The sequence below is a fragment of the Petaurus breviceps genome, unplaced genomic scaffold (genome assembly GCF_028583685.1).
Source record: "Petaurus breviceps papuanus isolate PSGF00001 unplaced genomic scaffold, PetGlider_PUasm1.0 90845, whole genome shotgun sequence".
Lineage (NCBI taxonomy): Eukaryota > Metazoa > Chordata > Mammalia > Diprotodontia > Petauridae > Petaurus > Petaurus breviceps.
Window position 1 is genome coordinate 20741054 of NW_027187359.1, and position 25132 is coordinate 20766185.

General features: G+C 38.7%; 1 protein-coding gene across 1 annotated transcript in view; it reads left to right on the forward strand.

Annotated features, from left to right (window-relative positions):
* The window catches only part of VIT (vitrin), a 150884-nt gene that overhangs the window by 24829 nt on the left and 100923 nt on the right, over positions 1-25132 (forward strand). Inside the window, exon 3 of the mRNA XM_069072196.1 lies at positions 6625-6690. Coding sequence (XP_068928297.1) covers positions 6625-6690 — 66 coding nt within the window. The remainder of the gene's footprint in view (positions 1-6624; positions 6691-25132) is intronic.

A 25132-nucleotide genomic window follows, 5' to 3' on the forward strand; every position in this document is an offset into this window, starting at 1 on the left:
TGTTTAATGAAATTACTGTCTAGTCATATTGTCCCTCAACCTCCCTTCTAAATATTAAGAAACATTAAAATGTTGTTAATTGAATGTTTAATAGATGTTTATCAAAAATAGCATACGTTTATTTTATGTAGGTTAGGTTGATGAGTAGATAGAAGCGTAGGCTTATAGCTGAAAGGGATGTTAGAGGCTCTCTAGTACAATCCCTTGTTTTTATAAAGAAGGAATATGAAGGTAAATGTCACTTTTATTATGCAGTTCATGCATTGGGACTCCTCCTCTAAGCAATGTGCACATTTATTTACATCTGCTTTGTGAGCCTTCTATAAGGGAGGAAATAGGATACTGGGAGTCAGAAAACTTGAGCTTTAGTCCTGACACTTCCGCTAATTAGCCATATGAAACAGAACAAGTTCTTTCAACTCTCTGGGTCTCGTTTTCCTCATCTGTCAAATGAAGAAATTAACCTGATTCTCCTACCTTCAAAATTTTATCTCTTGGAGTTTCATTTATAAGTAATCTTCACAGAAATCAGATGTGGTCAGTCGGCCAACTAGCGATTATTAAACACTTGCTATGTGACAAGCACTATGTAAAGACTGGAGATACTAAAAAAAAGTTGAAAAAAAAAGTCCCTGCTCTCAAATTCTTCAGAATGGAGTCTAAAAGTGGAGGAAATATGAACAAACAAACAAACAAAAAACTACACACAGACAAAAAAAAAACAGGTAAATTAGGAGGAGGGGTAATCTAAGAAGTAGGATTCTAAGATTAAGAAGGACTGGGAAGCAATGTGTTGTAGTGAAAAGAGAGTTGGATTCAGAGCCAAAAAGATCTGGGTTCAATTTATACCTCTGACACATGCTGACTGTGTGACCCTGGGCAAGTCACTAAATCTTTTCTTGTTCTAGTCAACATAAGTAAAAGAGAACTTGAATTAGTCAAGAGAGTTTCCTCATCCTAGACTTGCCTATACAGGTTCAGTATCTGCCTATCACAGAATTTTGGAATCAGAAAGGATATTAGTGATCATTTAGAATCCGACTATATCTGAAAAGAAGCCCCTTTGCAATATACCTGACAAATGATCACCCCGTCTGTGTTTGAATACCTCCAAGGATCAGGAACCCACTACCTCCCTAGCCAGCCCATTTGGACAACTCTAATTGTTACTAACAATTATTCCTGTTACTAACTAAATGTTACTAACATTATTCCTGACATCAAGCCTAAATCTGCCACTTGTCAATTTCCATTCTTTACCCTTGGTTTCTCCGCTTTCTCTCCACTCAGTCTTCTCTTTTCCAGGTTAAGTATCCCCAGTTCTTTCAAATGATTCTCACAGGACATGAATTCAATGTCCTTTTTATTGCCTGGTCGCCTTTGGGCGGGGCATTCTTTATGAATGTCCTTTCTAAAATGTGATCCCCAGAACTGAGTACAATAGTGCAGATGTGGCAAAGTAAAATAGGGTTATCACCTTCTTATTCCAGAAACCAAGGTGAAATGTAACCAAAGGTCAAATCAACTCTTCCAGCTGCCACATCACACTATTGAGCCATATTCAGACATCTATCATTGTCTCCATTTTAACATTTTATGGATCATAGCTATAATTGATTTATATTCATAAATTTAGGGTTAAAAGGAACATCTAGATTTTTTTCAGTTCCATTGTTTTATAGATAAGGAAACCAAGACTTGGGATGGTAAGTGATTTACCTAAGGTCACACAAATAGTAAGTGCCAGAACCAGGATCTTGTATCTCAGAATCCAGCATTCTTTTCTCCATACCATACTGTCTCACAAAACCAAATCTTTGGTTACAAACATAAACCAATAAGCCCTCCTCCTTCCATTAGACAATGATTTTAGAAAATAAACAGCAGTAAGTCCCTCTATGCTGCTGATAGTTCTAATGGCCTTAATATGACAAGTTTTTAAAAATATGTTAAATTATCCCAGATATATTTACTCTCCATTATATTCTCCTTAGATTTTCTAGCCAGAGTGGCCAAATAATGCTTCTGCAATTTGGAGGCACACATACACACACACACACACACACACACACACATCCACATGCCTCTCCATCATCAGTAGTGAGGAGATTGCTTTCAGATGGGTCGCCACTTTGAACCTTCCATTAAACACTGGCAACTCTGTCACTGTTGCATAGGCTCAGCTGGGCCTCTTAGAAAGAAAAAATTAGGCCGATTTCCTTTCATCCAAACTCCACATGCAATTCACCATCTCCAATTTAGCAAGAGTTCTTATAAAGGAAGGATGAAGAAAGATTTGCTCTAGGGCATGAGCACATTAGGAGGCCTTCCCTGGTCAGCTAGCTGCCTGAAGAGTGGTTTCAAAAGAGTCTTTAATTAATAAGCCTGGGTTGCTGAAGTCAGAGCCAGTATCCCACCAAAAATAACAACCCAACTTACCACTACTGTTAAACTGAATCCAACCATGAGCATTTTCAACCTGGAGGAATTTCTGCAACAAAATATGAGTGATCCTGGGGGGGAAGAGGACATTAATGAAAGTACTTTCAGTTCTACTGATAGCAAGACATAGGAACCACAGGCAACAGGAGTGCTCACAGAACCAGACTGACAGTTACTTCAGTGACCACAAGGATGGAAAATGATTTTTCCCCAAACTCTGGTATAATTTCACATGGCCAGTTCCTTACAATTTTTTAAAATATTCATTTAGTTCTTGTTTCATTTAAAATATACTCTAGAATTCTATTTATATAGCTCATTCAATTCAATGTAGGAAACATTTATAAAATGCCTACCATGCACTAGACCCTGAGGGTAAAAAAAAGATCTAACACCGACAGATGTTGCTCTCATGAAACTTACGTGTGACTGTAGGCAAGTCATTGAACCTCTCTGGGCCTCAGTTTCCTCATCTCTAAAAGAAGGGTGTTGAACTCTATGGCGTCTAAGGTCCCTGTCAGCTCTGAATCTATAACCTAATAATCTAATGGAAAACATACTCATATATCACAATTTTACAAGGGAAAATAAGATAAGGGCAAAGGAGAGGTCCAGACAAAGTGCTATTTGAGGGAGGCAGGTGTCATTTTCATTTGGGAGAGATGGGGCAAGTGAAGTCAAGAAGGGCTTCTTGGCACTTGAATTGAGATTTGAAGTACAGACTTCCATAGCTGGAGATGGAGGGAGGAAAAGACTATGTATCCCAGGCATGGGGGATGGTGTGAGTGAGGGCACAGAGACTGGCTAGGAAAAGGTAAAAAAGAGGAATAAAATATTTTTATTTGCCTAGAAGAGAGTGTTTATGGAGGGAGATACTATGATATAAGATTCAAAAGGCTGGCTGGAACCAGACAGCAGAGGTTTCTGAATGCCAGGATCAAGAATATGTGTGTATGGAACTATGCCCAAAGAGTTATATATGCCCTTTGAAAATCCAGCAATACTGCTGCTAGATCTATATCCTAAAGACATCCAAAAAAGGGGGGAAAGGACCTATCTACACAAAAAAATTATAGCAGCTTTTTTATGGTGACTAAGAGTTGAAAATAGAGAGGATGCCCATTATTTGGGAAATGGCTAAACAAACTATGGTACATTATTGTGATGGAATATTATTGTGGTATAAGAAATGACAAGCAGGATGATTTCAGAAAAACCTGGAAAGACTTACATGAACTATGCAAACTGAAGTGAACAGAACCAAGAGAACAGTGTGCACAATAATAGCAATATTGTACAATGAAGAACTGTGAATGACTTAGCTATTCTCATACAATGATCCAAGACAATCCCAAGGGACTCATGATGAAGCATGCTGTCTACCTGCAGAGAAAGAATTGATACTGCCTGAATACAGATTAAGCTTGATATTTTTCACTTTCTTTTTTCTTTCATTCTTTTTTTAATTCAAGTCTTCTTGTACTAAATGACTAATGTGGAAATGTTTTACATGATGGCAATGTAGAAACTATATCAGATTACTCACTATCTCAGGGAAGGGGGAAGAGAAAGAAGGAAGGAGGGACAGAATTTGGAATTCAAAACTTTAAAAAAATGTTTACAAAATTATTTTATCAAGCAATTGGGGAAAAATAAAATATTATATTAAAAAAGAAAAAATAATATTGTGTATATATTCATATGTACATACATATATACAAACATATACCTACACATATATACATATAATCTATCAATTTGATTTTTACCCTCTTCTTAACCTCTAATACCTTGATACATTCCTATTTCTCCATTCCCTTAGGCACCAGTCCCTTCTTGAACTCTCTTTAGTATTTGACACTCTTGACCACCTCCTTACTGTTTACCCCCTGGCTTCCATAATGTAGCTCTTTCATGACTTCTTCTTCCTTTCTGACAAAGTCAATTCAATTTTTAAATGTCTAGAGCTTGGAAGAAAACATTAAACAAAAGATGCATGTTTTTCAGAGACTCTACATATAGATGATAGTAAGATTGGATGGGATCTAGAAAAAAAATTCTAGAACATTATTAAATGTTTATGTTTATGAACACTTAAAGAATGGAAGTAATGATCATTAAGGGCCACCATGTCTTCATCAAGAGCAGATCATACAGACTGTACTCATTTTCTTTTTGGCATGGCTACTAAATAAGAGCTAACATTTATATAGCACCTACTATGTGCCAGGCACTGTGTTAAGTACTTTACAGTTATTATAGCATTTGATCCTCATGATAGCCTTGCCCAGGGTCATCCTGATGAATATCTGGTCACTGGACCCAGATGGCTCTGGAGGAGAAATTGAGGCTGGTGACCTTGCACAGCCCTCCCTCACTCAAATCAAAGTCAACTGCAAGTCATATAACCATTTCCCTGATGCCATGGTCCTCTTCAAAAATGAAGGACAGGGGCAGCTAGGTGGCACCGTGAATAGAGCACTGGCCCTGGAGTCAGGAGGACCTGAGTTCAAATCTGGCTTCAGACACTTGACATACTTACTAGCCATGTGACTTTGGGCAAGTCACTTAACCCCAATTGCCCTCCAAAAAGCAAAATTAATTAATTATTTTTTTAAAAAAAGAAAGAAAATGAAGAACAAACACACAACAACTAGTAAGGAAATGAGGTCATATTTGAACTCAGGTCTTTCTTGTTCCCAGAAATTCCAGGGGAATTCTGTGGATATAGTTCATCTGTGTTTCAGGAATATACTTGCCAAAGCCTTGTGCTCTTCTCCTTGCCCCTTAGTTTCTTTGGCTTCCTTCAAGGTTCAGCTTTAATCCCATCTTCTGTAGGAAGGCTTTAGTGATCCCCCAGCTGCCAGTGCCTTCACCTCTCTATGATTGCTTCAAAGAAATAATAAGAAAACCATGGGAACATTTCCCATCAACACCTTGTCATAATGTGTCCCCCTTCTTTCCCCATACACAGACCACCTTAGTCTCTGGAGATGGAAGGGGGATTAAACTCACAGCTTAAATCAGGTCCTACATAGCATCAATCCCACTAAGTTCAAGTGCAAAACTGCCCTCTCCACCTTCCCCGAACCCTGACTCTTCAGGGCTTCTCTGTTGGCCTGGCTGTACTATCCCACCCTGTAATCCTGGACTCCAAGATTCCATGTCTCAAATTTCCAGGTCCAGGACCCCATTCTCTGCACTGAGAATTGAAAATGACAAACAAAACAAACTGAAACTAGCAGTTTGTTTCTTGGGACTATGTGGCCAAACAGAAGATGGCCAATTCCCCCCTCATGACATTGTGTCAACCTCTGTGAGTAAAGGAATCCTTCACCCCTGGACAATGGCAGAGTGAGGGAGCAAGTGTGTATAGTTGGGTAGATTTAAAGATATGGATAGTTCTAGCTACACAGCCAATGGAAAACAGGCTGCTCCCCCATGATTATGTGGTAGACCACTGTAGAAGGTTCATGCATTCATCAGTCCTCCTTGTCTCCCAGAAACCGGTCCCTGGCGTCTCTGCCTTAGGTGATCTGGGCTTGCAACAAATCCCACTACTCTAGTAGTATCATTTAAAATGTTGTTTTGTAAGGTTCACCAGAAGGATATGCATCAAAGGCGTATCTTTAGAGAATAAAATTTTTGAGAATTGTAACTTGGGAATGTGTCCCTGACTGCTTCTGCCTCATGAAAGATTCATACATCTCAAAGAGCTTTTGAATTATCCTCCCTTCATATATTTTTGGTTGAAGAAAAGGAGAATATTTAGCCTTAACAAAAGAAGACAATGGGGATATAATAGTTCTCTTCAAGTCTTTCATGGATTGTCACACACAAAGAGGATTTGACTTGCACTGTTTGGTACTACAGGATGGAACAAGGAACAATATGTGAAAGTTAGCAGAGACAGGATTGAGGCCAGAGTGAGAACACTTCCTAACAATTGCAGCTATCCAAAAGTCAAAGAGCATTACCAGGTGGTAATGAGTTCTTAATTGAGGGAGGCCTCTAAAGAGAGGTTGGATGATCAGTTGGGAGGGACATTGCAGAAGGGACACTTTTTCATTTACAGGGTGGACTAGGTGACCTTTGAGGTCCCCTCCATCTTGGAAGGTGTGTGATTAGAGATAGTATTTGTGCTAAATGATGCTCATTAGGTTTTTCTGTACTTAACTCTAGTGTTGTTGCTGATTGGAACCTCTGGAACTAAAGAAGTCACAAAAAAGAGTAAAAAGCCAAAATTCTGTAAGTAAAAAAATAATCATTTTTATTGTAAAACTGGTTTTTGCAGTGAGGTATATTACACTGGGAAATTATGAATTTGAAGTTCTATGTTTAATCATTTTATCCCTGGAATTTAACTCTTAATGACTCTAGGGTTGTTGGTATAACATACTTTATTACTCTGGAAAAATGGAAAATGCACATCTGAGCACCAAAAGGCACTGAGCTCCCATAGCTAAACTAGGGTGCACATTTCCCAGGTTTTGAGAGGGTGTCTCCCACTTAGCAGCCAAGAAGTTGAGTCTGAGGAAGTACAGAAATTTTCATTTTGGCCTGAACAGAGAGCTCCTGGGAAGGCAGCCTGTCAGCACATCCAGCAGCTATAGCCAAATCTGTGAAAAACACCCAGCTAGGGAAATGGGGTAGGAGAGGTTAGGAAAGGAAAATACATTTATACAGTGGAGAATTCATCATAGGATGAATTGGAAGAAACCAAAAGGACTATCTAATCCCCCAGTTTTCCCATTTTATAGATGTGGAAACTGAGACCCAGAGAAGTTAAACAACTACCCATGGTCATACAGGTAGTCAAAAGAGGGATTTCAACTGAAGCCTTTCAGAGGCAGTTCTCTTTGCACTATATAAGGATGCCTCTCAGGATTGTATAAAAGGATCCAAAGCAAATATACAAAGGATACTTGGGGCAGCTAGGTGGTGTGGGGCAGCCTGGTGGAACAATGGAGAGAGTGCTGGGCCTGGAGTGAGGAAGACCTCTTCTTGGACACTTATTAGCTGGATGACCCCGGGCAAATCACTTAACTCCTTTTTGCCTCAGTTTCCTCACTTGTAAAATGGAAATAATAGCTCATATCTCTCAAGGTTGCTATAAGGATCAAATGAGATAATAATTGTAAATCCCTTAGCACAGTGGTAACTGGCATATAATAAATGCCATATAAATGTTACCTAATATTATTATTGTTTTGTTATTAATATTATTATTATTTGAGTTAAGACTTTGCACTTATTAGAAGCAAGGAGTAAGAAAGAACTGTCATTAAATTTTTCATTAGAATGTAAGCTTAAGGAGAGGGACTATTCATTTTTATCCTTGTATGCCCAAGTGCCTGGCACATAGTAGGTGCTTAATAAATATTTGTTGTATTGAGTGAGCAAGATTGAAATTTGAGGTTCGTTCTTTTAGGATCAGTCTTCCACTGATCCTGTAATTAATGTGTGTCTAAGTGGAAAAAACTCATCATTTAAAATAAAAATAAGAGACTTCTTCTATACCCTTAAGACCTACATATGGAACTTCCTGATGGAATGAGACAGAACTGGCCTAATACCCCGAAATGCTAATAGGACCTAATTGTAATTAGTATTTCATGTCAGGAATGAAGCCAGGAAGACTGGCCCTGGGGCAGATATGTGGAAAACAATGTTTGGGTTAATATGGAAACTAACATACTGCTGAAGCATTCTAAATGAGGAGATTGTATTTTATCCTAGAGGCAAGAGGGATTTAGTGAAGACTTTCAGACAGGGAAGTGACATGGGCAGACTTGTGCTTCAGGAAGATGATTTTGGCAGATGTGGAGGAAACATATGGCGCAATGGGAAGAGTATGAGATTGTTGTCAGAGAACCTCGGTTCAAAGCCCAACTCTGCTACTGACTACTTGTTTAATGAGGGCAAGTCACTTATGCTTTCTGGGTCTGTTTCATCCTTTGTAAAATAAGATGGTAGGACTAGATGATGCCTGAGATACCTTCCATTTCTAAAGCAAGGATACTGTAATTCCACACTGCATCCAAAGTGATCCTTAAGCACCAATCTGATGGCATCATTCCCCTACTCAATAAATTGCATTGGCTCCCTATTATTTCTATAAACTTTTCTGTTTAGCTCTTAAGGCTAAACTGTTCCCTAACCTATCTTTCCAGTTACATTGTCCATTACCTCCTCTCTTGCACCCTTCAATCCAGCAAATAAGGACCTTCTCTATGTACCTTGTGCATAACATATCATCTGTTGTCTTCATGTCTTTGCATTGGTCATTCGCTCTACCTGGGATGAACTCCCAGCTCACCTCTACCTCATACAATCTCTCTCTTACCTCAAGACACAGCTCAAGCACTACCTTCTATGTGAAGCTTTTCCTCATTCCCCCAACTAGTAGTGCACCCCCCTTCTCAAACTACCTTTCATTTAGCTAATTTATACTTATTAGTATTTATTTTCTCCACAATTGTTCTATATATACAGCTATATGGACCAGTTGCCCATGTTAGAATGTAAACTCCTTGAGAGTAGGAGTTGTTTCATTCTTTAAATTTACATCACCAGTGCCTAGAACAATAGGTATTTAATAAAGATTCGTTGATTGATTGATTGCCCCTATGAAGGGGAGATTGGAAAGGGGAAAGACTAGAAACTAGGATATCAACTAGGACAGTAGTGAAATAGTACAGGTAAGAGTTGATGAGAGTCTAGGCCATTGTACTGGTCATGTGAGTGAAGATAATAATAATTATTTTTAGTAAAATAACTAATTATTATAATTAATAACTACATTAATAATTTTAATCTTAAAATCATTAATAATGATTATGTAGCTAGCATTCATATAGCACTTCAATGTTTTCAAAGCGCTTTACAAATATTATTGTATTTTATCCTCACAACAGTCCTGAGAGGTAAGTGTTATTATCACCATTTGAGGACACTGAGGAAGACAGAGGATGGGATCTGTCTAAGGTTACACAGCTGGTAGGTGATTAAAGTTAGATTTGAACTCAGGTCTTCTGACTCCAGGTTCACCTTTATCCATTGTGCCATTTAGTCACAAATGCAAAAATGTGGAAGTAGAATCAATAAAACTTGAGAAGTTATTGGATATGGGAGTTAAGGAAGAGGAAAGATTTAAGGATGCTTGAGATTGTGAACCTAGATGACTTTTCAATGAGTATATGGAGAAACATGATCAGTTTTGTTTTGGACATGTAGACTTTGAAATGCCCACAACACATCCAGGTAGAGATATGGTACTAGAACTCAGACTAGACACTTGGCCTAGATGTAGAAATTTGAGAAACAGAAAGAGATAAAAAAAAATGATGTTACACCAAAGAATACTGAAAAGGGCTGATGAGAAAGGCTGAAAGAGAAACAGGAGAGGTCAGTGTCATAAAAGCCGGCAAAGACAAGAGTATCTACAAGTAGAAAGTGGTCAACAGTGTCAGACGCTGCAAAGAGATACAGGAGAATGAGGACTGAGAAAAGATCACCAGAATAAAGATTAGGAGAGAGCCATTTCAGTTTAACTGGCAGGATAGGAAACCAGATTGCGAGGGATTGAAAAGGGAGAAGTGAGGAAAAGGAGACAATGAGCCTGGATGGCTTTTTTCTAAGACTTTGGTTCTGAAAGGAAAAAAGTATATAGAAGACAATAAGTGAAGAGAATGGCAAGGTCAAGTTAGACTTTTTGAGGATGAAAGGAACCTGGGTAGGTTTATAGGAACATGGAAGGAACCAGTAGACTGAAGATGAACAAAAGCTGATAACAGAATCATGGATTTAGAGCTGAAAGAGGCCTCAGTGATCATCTGGTCCAACGTCCTTATTTTATAGATCAGAAAATTGAGGCCCAAAGAGAGTAAGTTGGGCAAAGAACCTGCACAAGATCACACAGTCATCAAGTGGCACACCCAAGATTTGAAGCTGGATCCTAGGAATCCAAATCCAGCACTCTATTACACCATGCTATGTCGATGGACGGGGATGGAATCAAGGGCACTATAGTCTTGGCATGGAGAATGGCCACCTCTTTCACAGAGACTGGAGGAATGAATGGGGGACATTCAGAGGAATTTTGAGGTATAAAATATGGGAGAAGAGAGAGTTCATGATGGATGGTTTCCTGTTTTTGTTTTTAAATGGGAGGCAAGGTCCTCTGCTGATAAGGAAAGGGGAAAGGTAGAATAGGAGGCTTGAAGAAAGAAAGGAAGGTTTGAAATCACTGCTCCAGAGAGTGCGATTGAGAGTAAACCATGGAAAAATAAAAGGATAATGCTGACATGATGAGGACCTAGTTGAGAGAGGATCTCTAGTGGACCCCTAGTGTCCTTCCTCACTCATATTCAAAATATCTTGAGTTAGAGTAGAGAAAGAAAAGATAGTGGAGGTAAACCCAGGGTTGGGTATTGGTAAAGTGGGAATTGCAATAGCATATATGGGCAAGAGATTCAAGGGTAGAAGAATGTGTATAGGTGAGCTGATTCATAATAGCAACAAGACTGTGAAGAGAGGAAAATGGGACCAGAGCAGGGCTGACGTACTGGGAGAGCTGTGAGGGGTAGAGTGACTTGGCTTCAGTAAGAACAAAATCTAGGTTTAGGAGAAAGGCAGAAGGAGAAATGGAAGGATGGGAGGTTAAGATTAGAGAGAGGAGTTTCAAAATTCTGGATCATGGAGTTAGAACATGTCCAGGTGATGCTGGGATCAAAGGTATGACCATCCCTGTGTAGTTAAAGTTATATTTTCTTTTTTAAAAAATTTTTAATTTGTTTATTTTTAATTTTCAACATTCATTTCCACAAGATTTTGAGTTACAAATTTTCTCCCTGTCTTTCCCCTATCCCTAACCAAAAATAGTAATCCTACTGAATACCCTTTCCCCCAATTTGCTCTCTCTTATATCCTCCCCCATTCCCCTTCTGTGGCCATGGAAACTGAAAGGGATTATGAACTGGAGACCTGGACATTTGAGGGGACATCATACATGTTGTGGGTAACTAAGTGGCATGGTGGATAGGGTGTTAGGCCTGGAGTCAGAAAGACTCATCTTCCTGAGTTCAAATCTGGCCTCAGACATTTCCTAACTGTATGACCCTGAACAAGTCACTTAATTCTGTTTGCCTCAGTTTCCTCATTTGTAAAATAAGCTGGAGAAGACAGTGGCAAACTACTCCTGTATCTTTGCAAAGAAAATCCCAAATAGAGACACAAAGAGTCAGACACAACTGAAAACAACTGAACAAACATATATATTGAAGTTCCCAGTTATGAGAGTAGAAGTTTGTTTGGAAGGGAACACTGTGAACCAGGTACTAATTTCCTTTAATAAAGAGGAAGAAAAGCCTGAGGGCTGGTATAGCACTGCAACAAAAATCAATCAATCAAGTATTACATACCACATACCAGGCACTGTGCTAGGTTCTAAGGAAACAAGAATAAAGAATGAAGCAATTCCTAGTCAATATGAGCTTACGTTGTAATACATACATATAAATATACACACACATATATATTGTGAGTATAAGGCATAAAGTTAATTGTTATATTGTACATTGTATTATATGTATACTATATAATATATACTTATACATACATATGTACAAAGTAGTTTTGGAGGGAAGACACTAGTATTGGAGGAAACCACAAAAATTTCATGAAGCAAATGGTGCTTGAGCTGAATCTTAAAGAAAGAGAAAGACTCTCTGAAGCAGAGGTAATGGGGGCAGGGGGCAGCCCTTCAGGCATAGGGAATGGCCAGTGCAAAGGCATCGAGATAGGAGATCTATGAGGAACAGAGAGAAGACCAGTTTGGTTGGATGGAAGAATGTAAGAAGGAGAGTAATGCCTAGTGAGACTGAAAAACTAGAATGGGACCAAGTTGTATGGGGTTTTCAAAGCAAAGAAAAAAAGGAGTTTACATTTGATCCTAGAGGCAATAAGATGTGGATGGACTTGGTTGGTAAAGGAATCACTTGGTCAGGTCTGAGCTTAATTACTTTGGCAGCAGTGTGTAGGAAGGACTGAAGTGATGAGAGACTTGAGACAGGGAGACCAATTAGGAGGCTATTGCAACATTCTAAGCAAGAAGTGATGAAGGCCTGAACCAGAGTGGTTAACTCTGTGAATGGGAAGAATGGGTCAGATGTGTTGTGGAGGTGTTGATTGGATATGTGGGATGAGTGAGAGTGAGGAGTGCAAAATAATGCTGAGATTGTCATCTTATTAGAGAGGTATAGATGGATGTTGTGAACCTCAAAAGAGAAGAGACTGTTGAGTGATAGCAACAGACGGAGGGTCTGGGAGGGATATTGAAGATTATGTCTTACTCTTGCCCAAGTGTATTCAGTGGGTATTTTATGGGATGGGAAAAATGAAAGAATTGTTTCAGGGATGGCCAGGGTCGTGGTACCTTTTTGGGGAAGCCAAGCTTCTTTGATCTCAAAATAATGGGGAAAGTATGGAAATAAGAGGAAGACATATTGTTAATTATAGGAAAAGGTTTCTAAGAGATACAATTGAAGGGGTTAGCAGAATGGGGGAGGGACTAAGAATGAAGAGGGAAGGAAAGGAATAAGGTGGATGGAGATGAGAGGCTGAAGAGTTCATTCTGCCTCCAAGTGGTTCTTCAGAGAAGTGACTACCAATTTCCTGTCACTGAGAGAGATTGGCATCAGAGCCTCTTCCTCCAAGAACTAGACATGAAAAAGGAGGGGAAATAAGGTTTAGCGATTAATCCTTGATGGAAGCCGAGTTGTCTGGGTGCTCAGAGGTAATAGATGATCACGTCTCTGTTACAAGAGAGAAGTAGACCCCAGGGTAATGGCTTCCCAAGTAGAAGGAGGCCTCTAAACTTAGTCTTTGAATAGAGATAGGGGATAGGTCATCCACCACCATCAGTCAAGTAGTTCTGCCTTGGCTTCAGACTCTCATCTCCCAGCAAGGTACCCAAGGTTGACTAGAGGAAGATTGTCACCCCACTCCTAGAACCTAGTAGGCCAATAGCAGCTCTTACCAGCATTAACGCTTTCCTATGCTTTTGCATAGATGCTCCCACCATCCAAGGCTCTGTTCCATATTGGTTGTCTACACTTGTGACTCAGGAGCAACTGAGGACAGAGTAGGTACCCAGCAACATTCTCAAGTAGAATTTCTCTTCAGTGTCTCCACACCTGCCTTGTTAGCTGCCTGCTCAGGGACTGAGGTTGGGGACCTCCTTCTCCAAAGAACCAAATGCCCTAGGGTCTGCCACTCCTCTGCCCCAGTCAATGCCAAGGTGCTGCATTCCCCTTCTTTACCATTCTCTTTCTCCTCACCTCTCAGATGCCTGTCTTGAGTCCCTTTCCCTAGATCCAGTAATTTCTGTCTATTAAGATATTAAATAACAAGGCTTATTGTCTGCTAGGGTTTGGGGAAAAGGTTAACCTGGGCCTCAGACTCTACTCTCAAGGAACTCACGGTCTAAAGGGAGATACACCATACAAACAACTATGTACAGACAAGCTACACCAAACATAAATTGGAAATAATCAGCAGAGAGAAAGCAACAGTACATATCAGAGGCAGGGCAAGAAAAGAAGTCCTGCTGGCTTTCTTTCCAATACACCAGGCTGCCTCTCTCTGCCAGGGGTTTTCCATTTAATAAGGGATTCTTGACAACTGAAAGATCTTTAACTCTCAAGGGAGTGAAGCTGCAATAGTGGGATGTCAGTCAATAAAACTGATATTTTGAAAAAGGAGGCTTAGCCTGGGGCCCTTTAAATTATGCAGCACAAATAACTCTCTACTCTCCCTACTGGTAAGGTTGCTCAAGTCTGAAGTGACTGTCAGGGATGTGATAATGACAGTTGTCACCATCTGTGCCTGTCTGAGCTCTCTCCCACTTTGCCCTTTGTTCTCTTTCTTTCTCTCCTTCCTCCTTCTTACACACTTTCTCTTATCCTTCCCCTTTCTCCCCTGCTTATTTCATAACTTTACTCTTGGCTTCCACGGGAAGCACTAAGCGTGGCACTCTGAGCTAATAAGAGTGTTGAACTGGTGATGCTAGAGAGGGTGTCAAAGATTATCCAAGGGAGCGATCTACAAAGTGTCACCTGGAAAAATCCCCTCCCTGAAAAGGGAGAAACAAGGAAGGCAGATGGTCATCAAATTGGTCCCAAGCCCTGCTGCACGCACCCATATGAAACATCAGTTTGGACCTTAGCTATCGTGTATCCATAGCCAAACAGAGTAAAGACTCTCTCCTTGCATTACAGAAAGAGGATGTGTAAAAGGAAACCAAACTCTGAGTAACTGAAAAACCAATAATGTTCCTGGAGAACAGATAATGAATCATACTTATGTCTTCTCTGCTGGGACACTGGAGACAACGAGGGCAGAATCTCATATATGTTGTCAGATGGGGTTATTGTATTAAGGGGTTTTGATTAACTGTTTTTCTTTCTTACAAAGGAGAGTTCAATTCTTGGGGTTTGGGTGAAGAGTTATGTCCAGAAATGACTTTCATGTAAAGATAAAAGGCATCAAAAACATTTTTAAAATTAAATGAAATTTTTCAAAAAGAAGACTAATTTCCCCTTTTTCAAAGATGACTCTAGAAGATTTATAAAATTACTTATGCATTTCAGGCCAATGGATAACTTCATCTACAAATATCTAATTGCCAATTGAGTGAACATGAATCTACTTAAGTAGATTCAAATATTTGACCAAAATGTGGTTATATTTTTTTTCTGACATGTTTAAGTTGAAAAATCCTAATTTAAATGCTTAGAGTGATTTTTGTTATCTTTATATAATTTTGTGAGGGTTATAAATTTTAAATATTAATTTCATTGATCTGTAGACCCAAGGCCTTCATTTTTTTAAAAGTCCATTCTTTAAAATGTGAGCCTCTTAGCTCAAACTAAAAGTCTCATAAAGACACACAAATAATTTCCACCAAATACATCTAGAGAGTGGAGAACATCCCAAAGTGTCAAAAGAAGAGCAAATAGTTTAACAGTTTCATAATCTCTTTCATGGTTATATTTCATGAGAAGAATTCCCAAAGTATTCCAAAAGGCAATGGAATTTACCCATAATAATATCTAGGCTATCCCAGGGCAGTGTGATATATAAAGGACAGCATGTTGGCTTTGGAGTCAGTAGAGGATCTGAGTTTGAATCATGCTTCTGATGCTTATTAGCTGTGTGATTCTCATCAACTCACTTAATCTCTCTGAGCCTCAGTTTCCTCATCTGTATCATGGAGCTAATAATACCCGTAATGCCTCCCTGAAGGTTTGTTGTTGTAAAATATCACTCTACAATGTGATATTTTTTTTATCAGTAAGATAAATATAAAGCTTTTCACACATTTTAAAAAGCTACATAAATGTCATCTATTATTATATTATCTTGAAGTCAATATCAAATGAAAACTTCCACAAGTGTGAAACAATTAAATCGACCAACCAGTAGTCAAGTCTTATTTTCTGCAGTTTCTACTGCTCTCTCAAGTTCCAAGCCAAACTTATCACCCTAAGGGACTGTCAGATTATTTCACAATCATCCGTCCAAAGTGTGAAGGCCTCCCAGGGGAAAAGCTTTTTTTTTCTCTCTCATGACCCAGAAGATGGGGAGGCCATAGTCCTTAGGGCTTAAAATCTTGGCCAGCAATCAAGAAAAGGGTGTCAGGGAAGATGTGTTTACTTGCCTTGGGAAATCCAGGGCTTGCTGAAACATTGGCATGGTGTTAGGAACTTGGTACATGAATAAGTCTGTGGTTCCAGAATGCTGGTAGCTGTGTGTTACAGTGGAGAAAATGCTGAACTTGGAGTCAGGAGAAGCTCCAAATTTAAACCCAAACTCTAGTGTTTATTAGTTGTGTAATTGTGGCCCAGTCATTTACCCTGTAAGCCTCAATTTGTGTCCCACACATATGCTAAAATCATACAAGATTCTGTTACAGAGCAACCTTAAATGTGACTTGTTCAATGATCCACTGAGTATCAGCATCAAAAAAGGAAGAAAACATGGAGTCACGTGCTCATGTAAGGTGTTAACCAGTAATAACCAGTGTTATTTAGGATGGTTGATGCTGGGATCAAATGTGAGTTATTTCCTATCAATGACAAGATTCTCCAGCTGCAATGTGGCATACAAATTAGAGAGGAAAGAAGACCTGAGTTTAAATCCTGCCTCTAGCAAACATTGATATTGACTCAGAGTTAGTCTCTTAATTTTGTGGAATACTGGAATAGAACATAAGACTATGATGTCAGGGTATTCTCAGTTCAAATACCACTTCAGACATTTACTAGCTGTGTGACCTTGGGCAAGTCACCTCGCTGTGCCTCAGTTTCCTCATCTATAAAATGAATATGTTCAATTTGATGGACTATGTGATCCTTTTCAACTCTAAATCTATGATCCTGTCCTAAAGTAGTACTATATTCATTGCATCCTTCCTAAGAACAATTCAAAGCCTCACATGTGAATTCTACAATCATTCCAAGGAGATAAGCCTAATCATAAAAACAAAGCAAACTAAAAATGCTTATCACCTATACCACAGACTTGGAGGGATTTGGATGGACAGACTTGGCCAGGAGACCTTTTATAGGTATTTTTCTATGGCAAACCACAAATGAGAAACCTAGAGAGTATTAGATCTGATTAAGATTTTGTTTATTGATTTCATGAAAGAATGCAGCCTTAAAGACTTTCCTCAGATGAGGTATCTCTTATAGGCATATCAAAATTATATAATTTCATAACCAATTTGATTATGGAGATTTTGTTCAATAATCTTCTAAGTACTAACATCAAATGAAGTACCTATTCATTGAAAGTATTCATCAGTATTAGAGAATATGCCAGTAGATCACTGTGATTAGAGTAATGATCTTAAAGAAGACCTGTGTTTCAATTCTACCTCAGATTCTATATTTTTTTCCTGAAATTGGAATTGCCATGCCACATTCAACAATGCCTGTTTTGTAGCATTTATTTATTGTTATTTAGTTTATTAATTATTTAGTATTGTTATTTAGTTAGTATTTAGTATTTTTATCATTGCAAGTGCTATCTTTATGAATGAATTGAAATTACTTAATAGGAAAAAATCTGTCAAGGGAAAACTATGTATTCCTTGATCAAGGGTCCAATTGTCTTTCCAATAAAGTATGGGCCTCCTTTGATAGTATCAAATAATTTGTAAGTTAATAATTTGATCAAGAGGCATTTGTTAAGCATTTGCTACATGCCAAGCACTATTTTAGGTGTTGGGCGGGGGTGGAGGAGTGGTACAAAGACCATTCCTGCTCTCAAGGGGCTTATATTCTAAGGCAAAGGCAATAAATGCAAGGTGTTTTGGGGAAGGCAGAAAGTAGTAGCAACTGAGTTCAGGTTGTGTAGGACTTTGAAAGATAAACAGAAGAGTTTATACTTTATCCTAGAGCAGTTCTTAACCTTTTTTGTGTCATGAATCCTTTTGGTAGTCTGGTGAAACCTATGAACTCCACAAAATAACGCATAAATTTTAAACGCATAAAATAAATGCAGAGGACTATAAGGGAAGCCAAAGATTAATGATAATAAAGTTGTGTTTTTTCCCATCACCCAATTTCATAGCCCCCCTGAAATCTACCTAAGAATCTTTTGGGAGTTTATGGATCCCAGGTTAAAAATAATAGTAAGCCATCAGAGTTGATTAAGTAGGGGAGTCACATGGTTAGATATGAATTTATAGAAAAGTTCTTTGGCAGCAATGTACAAAATGGATTATTGTAACGAGAGACTTGAGACAGGGAGATCAATTAGGAAGCCTTTGGAATAATATAGACAAGAGATGATGAGGGCCTGAACTAAGGTGGTTGTTGTATGAGTGGAGAGAAAGGTCCTTCTTATATAAACATCTACTTGTGCACCCTGATTATATGAGATGATTTTCCCTAACCATCCTGTCCTCTCTTTCTCCCTATCCAGTATATTCCTCATTCCCTCTCTTTCCATTATTTTCTAAAGTTCATCAAGACATGATAGAACCACTTATCAAATTGAACTCCTTATATGAATCCTGATAAAGGTCATTTTTGAAAACCATAAATTTGCTGAATTTTTACCAATATGCATTGGTAGTAACCTCACCAACTGGAGTTGTTCCTTTCACAAGTGAAATCACAGGTTCACTTTACAAAACAATGTCCCTGGCATTGTGTGGCTTCCTTTTCATACAAAGACTAAAAACAAAAAAGTCCCTTCCCTCCAGAAGGTTACATTTTATTATCAATATTCTCCTGATGATGTTATGTGGCTGCAAATCATTGAATAAGTGGTCTCAGAAAAATTCAAATGATCTTAACAGCTCAAAGGCTAGTTCTGGGTGTGAATAGGATGCAGAATTTGTATAAATGATGACTTAAATACAAGAAGAATGGAAGACATCATTGAATGTAAGGAAGGCCACTCGTAGCAAAATTGAAAGCAACAGATGGCTGAAACAAGTGGTACAGCACAAATGGGTACCCTTGAGATATTAAAAGATGTTAAATGAAAGGAAACAAGCATTTGTTAAGCACCTACTACATGTCAGGCACTGTGTTAAGTGTTTTACAAATATTACCTCATTTGGTCATGTTATGAATTGTATGAGGTAGGTGCTATTATTATCCCCTTTCTACAGAGGAAACTGAGGCTCCCAGAGGCTGACTTACTCAGGGTCACACAATTGGCAAGTGTCTGAGGATGGAGCTGGGCCTAGAGTCAGGAAGACCTGAGTTTAAATCTGGCCTCAGACACTTACTAGCTACATGACCCTAGGTGAGTAACTTAACCTCTGTTTGCCTTTATCTGCTGGAGAGGGAAATGTCAACCACTCCAGTATCTTTGCCAAGAAAACCCAATAGATAGTATTGATGTGCTAGGGTTCCATGGGGTCATGAAGAGTCAGACATGAGTGAACAACAACAAAAAACATGATAAAAAGGTTCAGAGTAATGGATCTTCACTGGTGAAGAGAATATACACAGCAAGGAAATTATGGTAAATTAAAATAAAACATATTAGATTAGAGCAGGGGCTCTTAACCCAAGACCTATGAACTTTTTAAAAATACATTTTAAGTGGGGCAGGTAGGTGGCACAGTGAATAGAGCATGGCCCTGGAGTCAGGAAGACCTGAGTTCAAATCTAGCCTCAGACTCTTGATACTTAACAGCTGTGTGACCTTGGGCAAGTCACTTAACCCCAATTGCCCTGCCTTCTCCCCCCCAAGAAAAAGACAAATATATGTGTGTGTATATACACATACATATGCATATATATATTCAACTGTATTTCAATATAATTGGTTTACTTTGTAATCCTGTGTGTTTTATTGTATGTATTTTAAAGACATTATTCTGAGAAGGGGTCCATGGGTTTCACCAGCCTGTCAAAAACATCCATGACACTAAAAATATTAGGATTCCCTGGATTTGAGGGACAGAACCTCAAGGCAAGGATATGAGATAGAAGACCATTAAGCAGTTCAGACATGGGGTGACATGGGCTTGTAACCATGGTTATAGGGCAAAAAGAAGAAATAGATGTGAAAGACATTCTGAAGGAAAAACTGGCAAAAGTTTATAATTGACTGCATGTTGGAGCCAATAAAGAAGAAGCCGTTATTGTTCAAATATTCTTTATAAGTCAGTTTTATTTAACAAACCTGGCCTTTATGTGGAGTATTATGTAAAAATGGATTTTACTGGAATTGAATGTCACAGTCATATCTTTACGAGACAGCTGACTCAAATTCAATCTTATTACTCTGCCTAAAGACATATTTTTCCTTTTTTGATATTAATTCTTCCTCTCAATAGCTATAAGACATATTTATAATGTCTTTATCTGATTGATGGGCAGGACTAGGCCCAGGAGCAAAGTGACTTTCTTGGGGTGAGTGAAAAGGTGAACAGAAGAATGAGAAGTAGAATGTACTGTTTTGAACACTGAGCATTTGACTTATTGAACCTGACATCATTCTATAATCACTGTGTTATTAGAATAAGCAGGTAACAAGGGTTCTCAAGGTACATCAACAGTAATTTTCTGCTCTGGGATGGGGCCTTGCCCTAGGAAAGCCAGTGAGATAAACATGAGGGATGAACATGTTAAGTTCAGTAATCAATAACTATGAATTTGACAAGGTCACAGATTCACATAGAATTACAGCATCAGAAGGGACCTCAGAGGCTATCTAATTCAATCTATACTTTATATCATCCCCAACAAGCCATCATCCAAACTTCACCCAATGCCCTGAAGTAACAGAGAACCCATTTCCTTCGGAGAAAGCCTGTTCCACTTTTGGAAAATTCTTTTGGGTGATTTTCCTTACATCAAGCTAAAATCTTCATCTCTCCACCTTCCGCCCTCTGGAGCCAAGTAAAACACTATTCTGTTATCACTGCTTCTGTTAACATATCCAATTCATTCAACTAATCTTCATATGACATGATTTCAAGACCCTTCCCCGGCAAAGTTAATGTCCTCTGTATGTATGTCATAATCTCAGTGTCCTTCCTAAAAGTGAGGCTGTCCCAAACTGAACACATTAATTCAGATGTGGCCTTATTAGGGCAGAATATGGTGAATCTACTGTCTCCCTGATTCTTTATGCTTTGTCTCTCTTAATGCTTGATAAAATTGCTATGTTAGCTTTCATATCATGTTGTTGATTCCTATTGACTGTATAGCTAACTAAAACCACCAGGTCTATTTTTTTTTTTTTGCTTTTTGGAGGACAGTTGGGGTTAAGTGACTTGCCCAAGGTCACATGGCTAGTTTTTATGTTAAGTGTCTGAGGCTGAATTTGAACCCAGGTCCTCCTGACTCCAGGGCAGATGCTCTATTCACTGTGCCACCTAGCCACCCCAAGGTCTATTTTTTTCATCTAACTGTGCCTCCTCTGGTCTGTACTTGTGAAACTGATTTTTTGTAACCAAAGGTTGGATTTCACACTTATTCCTATTAAAGATTAATGGAATCAATCCAACATTCTAGACTGTCAAAAATTGTTTAGGATCCTGACTGTCCTTTGAATGTGTTAGCTATCCATTTCAGCTTTAAGTCAATGGGAAACTTAATAAACCTGCCATCTATGCCTTTATCTATCTCACTGGTAATAGTTGTAATGACTGGGGTGTTGTCTATTCTCTAGTATCCCACACACATGCTAAGGTCCATTACAAAAGTGAACAGTCTTTAAGTAGGTGGACCTTGTGAGGAATCTCATAGCGTCCTTTGAGGAGAAGGTTGTGGGACAAAGGGAGGAGCAGGATAAACCATTCAAGTAATAGAGTTCTTTTTCAGAAAAGCTACTGAAGCCATGTGGTCTGGTACACCATACCACAGCCCTCACAGTCTGAGTTCTAGACCTCAGTCTCGCCAATCAGCTCTCTGGCCCTTAGCCAGTTCTTGTTCAGTCTCTATGGTTGAGGAACACTGAAGTTCCCTCCCAGGTAAATAGAATAGAGACTTTGTTGGGATTCAGTAACTGGTAGGCTATTTACAAACATTTTCATGGATGAGACTTTATGACTTGTGAACACAAACTCTCATCCTGTAGTTGGAAACGTTTGGAGAAACAAATAAACAAAAAAGTCGTTTAAAGCTTGGTGTGTTAACCCTTATGTTTCAGTATACCAGATCCTAAGATGTTTTGTTCTCCTGCCTTCTTCAGCCTTACCTATATTTCTCCTTTGTCTCTAGTTTTTACTTATCCTCTTAAGAGGTTTGGAGTTTAGCATTTATTTTTAAACAAAAGAGAAGGAAAAAGCACAAAGGAAGGCAGGAGAGGAAATAAACCTAAATGACAAAAGAGAAGGAAGATATAAACTGCAGACATCTAGATGCTCATTGGAAGAAATGTAATCAGCACAAGGAACCAATATCTGTACCAGAGGGGAAGCTTCCTCTCTACGATGGGTCTATTTTTTCACAGAATTTGAGAGTTAGAAGAAACCTCAATGGCCATTTAGTCTAACTCCTACCTGAAGAATTCCTAATGCAATATAACAACTAGTCATCCAATCTCATTTTGAAGATTTCTAATAAAAAGGTATTGGTCACCTTCCAAGGCAAGATATTCCACTTTTGGAAAGCTCTAATTATTAGAATGCTTTTCCTGACATCAGGACCAAATCAACCAATCATTAAATAAGCATTTTTAAGTATCTACTATGTTCTAGGCACTGTGTTGGGCACTGGTAATAGAAGTACAAAGAAATAATCCCTACTTTAAGGTACTTACTTCTACCATTGCTACTGATTCTGTCCTGGCTTCACTGTCCTCTCCCAGAACTTTATTACAGCTGCTACCCTCCATTGCCTCTCTACCATCATGCCTCTATTCCTAGAACTGATGTTCCCTCCATCACCATCACTGCTCTACTGCCCAAGACCAGGTTAAACTGACTTTGGGGTCCGTGACAGCCATGATACCACAATCAGCCACAGGTTCAAATTGACTTTCTTATTGTTCCTCATACACAACACTCCATCTCCCATCTCTGTCTTTACACTCTGTTTCCCCATAACTGGAATGATTTCCCTTCTCACCTCCACTTTTTAGAATTTGTTGTTTCCTTGAAAACTCAGTTCAAATGACATCTTCTAATGAAACCTTTCTTGATCTCTCTGACTGCTAGTGCCCAAACCTCCACCCACCAATAACTTGCATTTATTTTGCATAAATTTTGTATATACTTATTAGTGTATATGTTGTCTCCCCCAATAGAACATAACTTTTGGAGGACAAGAATTGTTTGATTTTTGTCTTTTCATCCCCAGTATTAGCACAGTGCCTGACACATTGTAGTTACTTAAATATTTTTTTGATTGACAAGTTTAGTTAGTAATGGCAGCACCTCCCCCAAAGTGAATTCAAGATCTCTGTGTCCTCTCTGCCCACCATCTCAGTTTTATCCAGGTGCCAGAATTCTAAGTTACAGATATGCTTAAGAGCACATAGAAAAAATAAGAGTATAATATTACATTATTATATTTGCACACCCTTTATAATTTTCCACTCCCTTTCACAAAGATCCTCTCATTTGATCTTACCCCGCTGCCATCTTCTTGCCAGTCACCTTGGCACCTGGACCAGAGACCATGCCCTGGAGGACTTAATTCTTTCAGCTTCAGAACTGCAGCCTTGGTTCTCCTAAGGTCCTCATTGGTGAGTGACTTACTTGTGGTCCACTATGCCAGGATACTTGCTCTAACTACACTTCACTTTACTTTTCTACCATCTCTATTCTACTTGCCATCATTTTCCAGTTCTGGAACCATAATCAGATCATCACTGCCACTACTACTAAAAGAATACATCAATCTGCTCTCCTATGAGTGCACTCACCATCCTTATCACTTTCTAAGTGAAAATATCCGTTCTTGGTGACTATTTCCCTTTGTTGTTTCTTCCTCCTATTAGAACGTGAGCTCAGTGATGGCAGGATTAAACTCCACATTTGTTTTTGTATTCTCAGTGCTTAGTAGAACAGTGTTTGACACATGGGGAGTATTTAATAAATACTCTTTCATTCATTCATTTATTAATTCATCTTCCTAGCAACCCCATGAAGAAACTGAAGCTACTAAAGGTCATGTGACCTGGTCAAAGTGATGCAGTCAGTAAATGGCAGAGGCAGAAGCAGAATTCAGTTTTCTTTACTAAAAGTTTAAAATCCTTTCCACTGTAGCATGAACATAAAATCACCTGAATGAATCAAGAGAACATAGTAGTGGACTGAGAAGTCCAATCTAAAAGTCACTGAACAGAAGTCTATGAACAAAAACAAATGTATAAGAAGAATCTGTGAAGGTTAGAAGGAAAAGGAAAGAGATATCAATACAGAAACATCTGAGGAAACCATTAAATGAGAACTTTATTATGGAACTGGGAAACATAATGAAACAAAAGATCAATCAAGAATGAAAAAGTCAGAAATGGTGTCTGATGCTTTCAGCCAATCTAGTGTTGTCATGGATACTGAATAATGTATAAACAGATGGCTCTATAATCATCCCTGACATTCAAAGATTTTGCTTGTGCTTACACTGTGGACTAGTGCCCCCATCCCAGACCCATAACTAGCGAGAAGCAATCAGGACATGTCAAATATGAGGGGAGGGTATATATCTTCACCGTAGTGATTGCATGTCTGTCAGCACACACCATTGTTTGGCAAAACCACTTCAGGGCCATCCTCCCCAGGTCCAGTTACCACAAAGCATGCAATGGCTTCTCCCAAGTCTCACTTGAATGGGGCTTAGACCATCTTTTTCTCAGTACCAGTACTGCCTGTCAATCATTCATTTCTTTCGGTCTCATGTGAAAGTATGTCCAGTTATTAAAGTGGTATGTGTTATATCATTTTTTTCTGTTATTAGGATGAAGCAGTCCATCATTTATGGATACATTTGGATTGCAAGGAAGCTGGTGGCATTTAGGAAACTTTCTAGATGTCTCTAAGCATCCCTAAGTTCTAATATTAGAAAGAGGATGAGAAAGAATAATTAGGGCTACTATAAAACCCCCAAAAAGGTGTAGTTCAAAGATAGTAATCCTTCCTTCATGCCTAGCAACCTTTTCTCTTGTGCATTTCCACTTGTGCCTCTTATTGTATACCAATTTTCTG